This window comes from Mugil cephalus, chromosome 13, assembly GCF_022458985.1.
Source record: "Mugil cephalus isolate CIBA_MC_2020 chromosome 13, CIBA_Mcephalus_1.1, whole genome shotgun sequence".
NCBI classification, from domain to species: domain Eukaryota; kingdom Metazoa; phylum Chordata; class Actinopteri; order Mugiliformes; family Mugilidae; genus Mugil; species Mugil cephalus.
Window position 1 is genome coordinate 22,984,012 of NC_061782.1, and position 10,322 is coordinate 22,994,333.

The 10,322-nt window shown below is 40.4% G+C and overlaps 1 protein-coding gene across 1 annotated transcript; it reads left to right on the plus strand.

Annotated features, from left to right (window-relative positions):
• Positions 1 to 625: 625 nt before the first annotated feature.
• Positions 626 to 9,659, plus strand: napba (N-ethylmaleimide-sensitive factor attachment protein, beta a). Its single transcript, XM_047602958.1, has 10 exons — positions 626 to 847; positions 3,426 to 3,505; positions 3,894 to 4,010; positions 5,979 to 6,025; positions 6,108 to 6,185; positions 6,305 to 6,360; positions 7,144 to 7,228; positions 8,017 to 8,121; positions 8,275 to 8,343; positions 8,659 to 9,659. The coding sequence occupies exons 1-10, from the start codon at positions 750 to 752 to the stop codon at positions 8,809 to 8,811; spliced, it is 888 nt and encodes a 295-aa protein (XP_047458914.1). The 5' UTR covers positions 626 to 749; the 3' UTR covers positions 8,812 to 9,659.
• The last annotated feature ends 663 nt before the right edge of the window (positions 9,660 to 10,322 follow it).

A 10,322-nucleotide genomic window follows, 5' to 3' on the forward strand; every position in this document is an offset into this window, starting at 1 on the left:
GTGAAAAAAGTCTTTACTGATCAACCATGTAAAAAAAATGAACACAAAAATCACTGAAGCTGCAGGGCTTATGACCCCAGGGTTGGTTCACTGAAGATATGTCAAAGATGTACCATGCGGTTCTTGGAAAACAAAAAACAAAGAAAAGAAAAACATTCTATGAGATGTCCTACTATGGAGTCATTTACCTTCTTTTAGCTCTAGCAAGAGACATAAACAGATCTAAAATAAAACTAGTATTGGATTTGAATTCATCAAAATAGCATGTTTCTGCAACAACTCTGCTGCCACCTAATGGTCAAATGCGGTAATGAAAACAGAATTGCTGCTTTCGATTGCAGCTTGATCAGAGTGGATTATTCATGGAAAGCGAACATCACTGAAATGGTATGCATAGTAAACGACCTGAATGTCGACTAACTTTTAAAGGTAAGTGATAAATATGTTGCTTTATATGCCATTTTTTCTATTTTACCCCTGCGGGCTAGTTTTTATTTAAAATTAAATTTTAAAAATAAAAGTTCACTTGTCCCTACCAGTTACCTTTCTTTTTTCCTCCAGCAGATGGTGCTGTTGAGTCGCATGTGTCCCTTCTCTCTCGCCGTCGAAGAAGAGCTGCAGCCTCTCAGCATCAGCACCAGCAGAGACGTCTCCCTCCTCTCTCCTCCTCTGCTCTGCTCTCCTCTCCTCTCCTCTCTTCCTCCGTCCACTGCGGTACATCGGCCCGTTTTCCTCACACCCAGCTCGCCATGGACAACTCCGGCAAAGAGAAGGAGGCCATGCAGCTGATGGCTGACGCCGACAAAAAGGTCAAGGCGTCCGGATCCTTCCTCGGGGGGATGTTCGGGTAAAAGATGCTCTTATTCACCTTTCTCTCAGTGTTTACCAGCTCATTTTTTTTTTTTTTTTTTGGTATGGGGGAGGGATCCTTGCACGCAGGGCCCATCACAGCCTGACAAGTGATTTTCATCACGGAGAAATCTCTACAATGTGTCCTGTATTGACTGTATCATACCAGTAGCCTCTCGAATACCTGATAACGCGCTTTAAGGACCAGATCCTCCATTGATCCGTTTTATAATTTATCACCTTAATACTCGTATGCTTTATTATATTCATCCCTGTATGAGCTGGTAACTTTCATTATGACGCTGTGTCCTTTGGAAACATTTATCCAAGGATCCACGGAGCGCTGTTTTATTTTTTATTTATTTTATGTGTGTGTGCCAAAAACATGAGCACAGAGTGCGTGGCCTTCGTGTCGTGGCCTGACAAGCAAAGAAAACGCAAATGCAATCATCATCTGCTGCTGCTGCTGCTGCTGCTGCGGGAGATGAGCGGTCTCGGATGGTGCGTGAGGCCGAGTCGAGGATGCAGGGAGGCGGGCAGGACGGATGTGTGGCGATGTGGTGCTGCGGGGGGGTTGATGGACGATGGGAGTGGGCTAGCGGTTTTCATGAGTGGGAGGGGCGGATGTTTACAAGTGAAATGGAAACACAGAATATTAATTGGATTGCTATTGACTGATGAGTGCTCGCCGTGAAGTGGTCTTTTAGCCTGGATCTATCTCTCGTATAGATCCTGCAATTGTCAAGTTTAAGCAGTAGCAATCATTAGAGAGTTTTATGTTGTTTTTCAAAAAAAAAAAAAAAAAGCAATTAATACAGAAATGATTGTAAAATTATTTAAGTAATTTTATTTTAGAAAATTTTGGAAAAAGGAGTTTTGGAGAAAGTGAAATAAGATATGAGAAGATATTAATATCAAAGCCCGTACGATGAAGTTAGAAAGCAAAGATACAATTAAACCAATGCTCCTTAATGCTCCGTTAATCTGCCATCAAATCCATATAAATCCATATATACGGTATCTTTTAAATCTTTGTCTTCATCAGGAACATGCTACATGTTTGTATGTTATGTGAACCCTCTCCCTGATGATATAATGAGTGGGATCAATAAATAACACATGTTTAATAATGTACAACATAAGAATGATAAGATAATTCGGGCAGATCCAACTAATATCATCAGTTAAGAAAAAAAGAAGCCATATGACTGAATAAGTCTTACAGGATATTTAAAAGAGGGCACTGAGTTTTCTCGCCTCATATCCAGACTGGGTGTGTCACGTCTGAGGGCCCTGGACAGCAGAGATTGTGGGACCATTATCAGGGTCTCGGTGGTGATCAGGGTCGTAGTAAATCAGAACTGTGACCAGGACGCTGATTAGTCAGGGCTTTAAAAACAAGCACTATGGAAAGGAGCTCTTCGTAATCAAACTAAAAGTTATCATATCTGTTTTCAGCATGTTTATTTAATGAGCTGATTCAGTCGTGGTCACTTTGTAGCCGGTTGTAGACCTGCAGCTCCACCTTGGCCACTGTGGTAGAAGGATGGTCTGGAGTCACTCTCTTGGTGACTGATCGTGCTCCAGTAAAGATCCAGTGAAGCCCATTTAGATCGAAGAGTCGACTCCACCGTCATCTGAGCCGATGGAGTTAAATTAGTTTACAATAAATTGCCTCTGATTGCTTGGAGGACTATCCAGTTATGGGCAGAGGTTGTTTCCCTCTGTACTGATTGAAACCCCATAATGATGGTGTATTACCAGACTCATATTCTCATAAAAATAGAGGAGACATATAACTGCGCCACGATGCCCAGTAGTAACATCATATTGTTTCGAAATGCCTGATGTGCCTGAAGATTTAGAACCACATGGCTTTTATTTGTCAGGGAGGCAACAAAGCCACCAAAGGTCAAATAATGAAATGAATATCTCCTGTCTGAGGCTTACAAACCACAACACCTCATCACACAACAAGGAAGCTCACCGTTGTTTTGACATGTTGTCCCTTTGTTGTGGCTTGTTAGCCCCAGGCAGCGTGCAGCATCACTCCTTCATGTTTGATGGGTTTTAATATCTGTGTTGTTGCTTTTCAGTCTTTTATCCACCTTATCTATAATAATGCTATTGCCAGGTGGCACTTTTTAAGGGCAGGGATTCGGCTGCTGGTTAACACAGAAAATCATGTTTTGGAAAATTGAAATGATGCAAAAAATGATTCGGGATAGAAGCAGAGGGAACATCAGATATGAACCAGATGGTCAAATGGGCAGTGTGTGTGTGTTGGTTCTGCAGTTACACATCAGATTTATTACTCATGCAAGAGAAAAATAAGAGAAATATTTCAGAGAGGATGCTTTCCTCCTCAGCTGCCCTTTGCTGCCACGTCCTTCTAATGAAAACCCTGCGGGCTAGTTTGGAGTATTTGTTGGGGCTGCATCATCATGACTGGTTGCAACATGACTTAACAGAAAAAGGGGGCGTTATTTATTTATTCATTTATTTATTTATTCTACAATGAAGTCAGACCAAAAGAGCTGATTAGTTCGCTTCTGTTTTTAATGTTTGTGTTACAGCGGGAACCATAAGGTGGAGGACGCCTGCGAAATGTACGCCAGAGCAGCCAACATGTTCAAGATGGCCAAGAACTGGAGTGGTGGGTGACACACACAACTGCCACACGTGTAGAGGCGTCACATTCACGTCGATTACTACACAACACAGATAAACAAACGCCCACACAAGACGCCTACACGCGGACACGCGTGTGCTTCAAACATAATGAGTGATGTGAGTCCACAGAAACCAGCGTGCGTTCCAGATAGGCCAGATGTGCCAATAATAGCTCATTCTGCGCATAATTTTAGCTGTTTAGATGTGTTTTGATGGTGCTGCTGCTCGACAACTGTCTGAGTCACGAGCACAGACAGTAAGAATTTAAAAAGAAGAAATGATCACTGAATATTTTGTTCCAGTTTTCACCTGTTTTTGTTGCTGCATTTGACTAAGAGTGTCAGACTGAAACTGTGTGTGTGTGTGTGTAGCTGCTGGGAATGCGTTCTGTCAGGCCGCTCGTCTCCACATGCAGCTCCAGAACAAACTGGACTCTGCCACCAGCTTCGTCGACGCCGGCAACGCCTACAAGAAGGCCGACCCACAGGGTGAGCGCCACACACAGTACGCAGCATGGCCACAGCTCCACTCTGACAGTGTCTCCTGCTCACACGCTTACATTTAAGCCACGTCTCCTTTTAGTGTTCCTCTTTCTTATGAGCTACAAACCTGCCATAAAAACATTTTGCGTATAAGTGCTAATGTTTTGCTCAATGTAAATGAACAGGTTGATACATAGATAGTTACTCTGATTAACATCACAGTTTCAGTGTCTGGATTTATCGGACCAAGACGGACTGACGTCGATCTGAATTAGAGGCTGCTGTTGACAAAGGAGATAAAATCCTGAATTCATCTCAGCTGGGAGATAAAATCATGTTATTTGTTTCTTCTTCTCATTGAGGTTTCAGTATTTTCAGCAAAAGAAATAGCAAAGTGACCACAGATGCATCCTCCATTGCTCTTTGCTCAGACACTTTCATTTTTATTGCATCTCTCCATTCACCATTTCACCAACATTTTTTGTTTGTCCTCAGTTTTTCTACCATTCATGCACACATTGCAGCATAAATGAGCAAATAGGAAATTCTTCATGCACAAATGACTTTAGTTGTCATTCACTATGGTATCTTTTCATTATGATATCTATTCCTTGGAGCCTGGAAGTCAGACCAGCTCGTGGCCCGGGAATATTATTTTTTTCCATCTTTCCATCATCAACCCATTCCCTGATGATATAACATCAGTGTTTAATAATAACTTTATTTTTTCAAAACAAAGTTACAGATTAACAATACAAAAGTTACAAAGTAAAACTCAAGACAGAAAAATAACAAGATTAGATCGTTTCAACTGTTACGACAAATACCACCCACTATGAATAAAATTAAAATAAGTCGTGCCTCCTATTTAGATAGGGTTCACATCTGATGGGGTAAATCAGAAATCTGAGCAGAAGCCTGACTAGTCAAGACTTAAAGAACAATCACGCATTTCACAGAGTGAGAAATGGGGCTAATTTAATCGTGGTCATTTTGTAGAGTTGTAGACGCTATTTTTCGTTGAGACGGAAAGTTGGTCTAGACAGTTTCTGATGACTGAACTGATTATGCTCAAGCATACGTGTCACCTGAGAGCAGTGGAGGAATTTTTTAACAACAAAATGACTCTGATTGGTTGGGAGATTATGCAAAGGTATTTATTTTCTCTCTGTATTGCTTCAAACATGCCCTATAAGGAAATCTAAATTGAGTGCTACCAGACACACAGTCTTTTTGTCACTAAACGAGACTAAGGACTAAAAATCTTCACTTCGTTCCAGACAATACTTTATCATTAGTCTAGCTTTTGGGTAGACATAAATTGTCTGTGATTGTAATGGACAATTCACTCCCCGGTGGTTTTAAATGTTTTGACTCCACTTATATAAAATTAAAAATAATAAAATAAAAAATAAAATTCAAAAAGAGTTCAGGTGTCCTCCATACAAAACACATTCTTGCTGCTTATTGATGATGTTAAAAAGCTCTGGCCGCATAAACATCAATTCAAAAGGGGTGGTGGTTCCTGCTTCATAATTTACATGATTATTTATGGGCAGGAACAGTGGGGGCGACACAGATCCGTGCTGCAAAACCTTCAGGAGACTATGGTCGACCTTGACGTAGAGGTCACATAATGATGTAGTAAATGAAATTAAAATTCCTCCCTTTTCTCAATAATGATGTCCTGGTGAAAGGGTAAGCCTCTGCACCACTGTTCAACCATAGACAGGTTCAGGACCCAGAAGTGGTATCAGCGGAAATATTTAATTGGTTCCCTGGGTTGCTTGAGGAAAATCATTACTGCAGCAGACGTCCGGCTTCATTGAGATGAGTTTAATAATAAAATACAGTGGGGTAGCAGGTTTGCAACCGCGGAGGGAGGAAACCGGAGAGCATTAATTTGACTGTGCTGTCTCAGAGGGCCTTGTATTTATTAAATCCCGCCTTATTTTCTTCTTTGTCTGCTTCCAGAGGCCATCAACTGTCTAAATCAGGCCATTGACATCTACACTGACATGGTAAGCCCCCTCTTTGCTGGTAACCGCTCATCTCTGCTCTGTGTCCGATCACTGAATAACACCTTGTATGTCTTGATCACAGGGTCGCTTTACCATTGCAGCCAAACATCACATCACTATAGCAGAGATTTATGAGTCTGAGCTGGTGGACATTGAGAAGGTAAAGCGAGGAGCATAAATGATTATCTTCTATTCACTGATATTCATTTAATATGTTATTTTTCTTTTGAATAGACACTGCACTCTTATTTGTGCTCACTTACATATCTTTGTTTTCAGGCCATTGCTCACTACGAGCAGGCAGCAGATTACTACAAGGGAGAAGAGTCAAACAGGTAAATGTGCTGCTTGAATTTGTGTGGGTACTAATCACATGCATACGAGAAAATAACTGAAACAGACACGAATACATACGGGAGATTGTTTTATTAATCCAGCCATAGTTTCATCCACTCAAATATAAGAATTTCCCATCGACCGAATATAAAGATGGACAGGAACCTCCACTGTATTTGAAACCATAAACATATTTAACTAACCATTTTTATAACTTAGAATGCAAATCTCAAGTGTAAATTTCAAAAGCTTATGAACAACAAAGCTATTTATAACTATTGTCTTATGGTCGTGTTTTTTATTTTTTTTTTGCTTTCGAGCATTTTAAGCTGGCTAGCGATCTCTGCTAGTTAAGTGTTTTGCTAGTGTTGCAACATGGCCACCTCTGTGGAAAAACACTCAATGCTTTGTAGATGCAAAGGATTTTTTCCAATCAAGCAAGAACCAGGGTTATTATTTGCCGGCGATTATACATTAATGATCCCACACACACACTGGCCCTTTAAATTATAGTTACTCGATATTTTTGGTTGTGGATTGAACATTTTCCCTTGAATTATGGGAAATTATGTTTTGAAGACTCAAATTGATAAAATAATTGACCGAGTGATTGAAAATGACAAGTTAATTAAGTCCCGTACAAGTATGCAGTTTGAAAGTGACAGTGGCGCTCTGAAACAGCTTGATAAAGTATGAAAGGGTCAGGGTCTTTTAGGGCAGGAGCATAATGCTGGGAACAGCAGTAATATGCATCATAGCTCATGGCTTTGTTTGTTTTTCAGCTCAGCCAACAAATGTCTTCTGAAGGTCGGACACTACAGTGCTCAGCTGGAGCAGTACCAGAAAGCCATTGAAATCTACGAACAGGTAAGAGCTGCTTCATTCAGTCAGTGCACGGTCCATGTGGAAATATTACTTTTGTAAGTGATTTAGTTAAGTGATCAGTTATTGTTCAGAGACTCAGAGACTCTTATCAGAATAAAGTCCGGTAACAGTCAATTTAGATTTCATTATGGGGTTTGTTTCAGCAATACAGAGAAAAAAACAAACGTCTACGCAATCAGAGAGGCAATTGGAGCAGTTTTTTCACAAATTCTCTTCTCCCCATTACCATGTAAAGGCCTGTGGATGTTTTGATTGAGCCCAGATCTTTGCCAGAGCACAATCAGTTCCCAGCAGAATGACTCCAGACCAACCACCCCCAACAAAAATGTGGGCAAGGAATTGGTCTGGTTTCCAGGCTATTCCATTTGTGCCCATCAAAATCCTTTCTGAGATTGAAGTTTGTGAAGTTGACGATGAAATCAACAAATGTTTACATTTAAAAGCTTTTTAAACATTTGCTGATTTCATTATCAACTTCAGGTTCAGTTATTTACCAATTTCATTCGTTCAGCAACAATTTCTGATAATGACAACTCTAGTGGTGCTGGTGCTGTACATATATTTATGACCAGTATGTGTGACCAGATCTTTCTTCATGAACTTTCATATAAGTATCATTAAAATGAAAAGTAAAATTTTACAGTTTCCTACTAAAATGTAATGTGTGTAAAAGTATATACTATGAAATTGAAATACTCAAAATACATAGAGTCCCAGAGAGACTCAATAAGTCAGTAATTTCAGTATGTGTGTGTGTGTGTGTGTTTCAGGTTGCAATGAGCACCATGGACAATCCTCTGTTAAAGTACAACGCTAAAGAGTATTTCTTCAAGGCTTCACTGTGTCACTTCATAGTGGACGAACTGAATGCGAAGGTACCAAAACCAGTCACCAACAACGCATACAAATACTGCTGAGCCCACACAGAACCAGATACATGTGCATTAATGCACAGAGACCCTGCTGCTAAAATCAGCACAGCACACGGCAGCTTACATGCTTACTGGACTGCTATTACTGTGTTTCAGCTCGCCATAGAGAAGTATGAGGAGATGTTCCCAGCCTTCTCTGACTCAAGAGAGCTCAAACTGTTGAAGGTAACGTCGCATTTTTCAATTATTTCTACACTTGTACGACAAAAATTCAAAAAAAAATAATTCATAAAAAGTTTTGTCATTTCATAAAGGTATCTGCTTTCTCAACATAATTCATTTTAAGTTCACTGTGATATCAACAGTAGACTTTGCGTCACAAACAATTTCTTCAAAAACTCATTTTAAAAATGCAAATCTTGAGATAAATGCAACAATAGGTTCAGATTAAAGCAAAACAAGAGCTTACCCAGGTCGTTCTCGTCTTCTGAGAGCGGGTTTGATTCCTCTGTTGTAATTTTTTGAGTTTTATTGCAACAGAAACTCCTAGACGCCCACGAGGAGCAGAACAGCGAGGCGTTCACAGAGGCCGTGAAGGAGTTCGACTCAGTGTCTCGTCTGGATCAGTGGCTGACCACCATGCTGCTGCGCATCAAAAAGACCATCCAAGGAGATGCCGGAGACCTAAAATAGACACCTTTAGGACAGGGGCGAGAGGGGGGGAGACGGGAAAAGAGGGTGGTATAGAAAGGTTAAAGAGACCAACAGGTGGGGAACCTGTGTTAAGGTGAGGAAAAGGGTGTAGGAATAGAAGCTGAGAGATAAAAGGGGAGGTTATAGAGGGAGGGTGGGAGTTCACAGTTGTACATATCAGTCTGCATGTGACCCCCCAGTGAGCTTATCATCTCCTTTAAATCATCGTTTGATGACCGCGTGTCCCCAGTCCTGCAGTATTGCTCTCGTAACACTGGACAAAACTGTAATTAAAGAGAAAATAAATGTGTGTGTGAAGGATGAGTGTGTGTGAGAGAGAGTGTGTCCACTGCAGTAAAGTCAATTATATATGAGATTTAACTATATGTCACAGAAAATGCTAAAAAAAGAGTTATTTATTGATATTCCTTGTCAATACTGAAAATATCTATTGTTTATTTCGGTGCTCAGTGTTACGGTTTGTCTTAATATTTTAGGTATTAGCCCTTCTCTTGTTGTTCCCCTTTACTTTCTTTCCTCATCTATTCTTCCTCCTCCTCCATTCTCTTCCCTCGTCCTCTCCTCCTCACCCCGTCAATTCAGCGCCATCACCCATTGTGATTGGTTGGCTCTTTGTATTCAGGCCAACGTTTGGTGGGCGCAGATAGCACCGCAGCGCTTCCTCCCGTCACTTCCTTGTTTGTGCATGTCTACCGTCATGTTTGATGTAAGTGTTCTCCGTGTCGTGCTAACGTGTCAAGAACATACATGTAGCCTGGTATCATTTGTGTGAAATCAGTAAATATGTATCCCAGATACAGAGTTGAAATAAAAACATTGTCACTCCAGATACCTGCTGGTTATTCAACCTCATGAGACACCAACACTTCAGTGGTTACTTATCCCCTGGGAGCCCAACAATTAGGTCAGTCTTGCAAACAGCACTTATTAAACCTTTAAACGGTCTCAAAGACAATAATTATATCAATTAATTTGGTTAAGCCAGAATATTTTTGTAAAGAAAGAATTTGAAAAGCAATAAAGGTGATGATGAAGCCAAAAGGTGATGTCTGAGATCCAAATTAGATTAGTAGTGTAGTATAGGCAAGGGAGATTACTATTACAATTGAAACAGGGTTTCAATAGGCTCAGAGTCCTCTTCATAAACTTAAGAAATCACCTAATTTTACATTAATATAAAGAAAAACATTAAACAGAGGAGTATATCCACCTTAAATGAAATATTTCGAATATTGTGATGAATGCAGGTGAAAGAAAAGAAGAGGGTATTAGGGGTCATCTGGCAGTTTACCAACAATGCTAACAGCATCACTGAACTGTAAAATTATGTTTATGGGGCAAGGAACCATATATGGTCACTTCAGCACACATTTTAAATTGTGTTCCTGTGAGGTTTATATGCATGTGGTTTTCATTCAGACAATCAGATCAAGGAAACATTCTCAGGTCTAATGCAGTCTACTGGGTCCACCTCTGCATGAATCATAGAT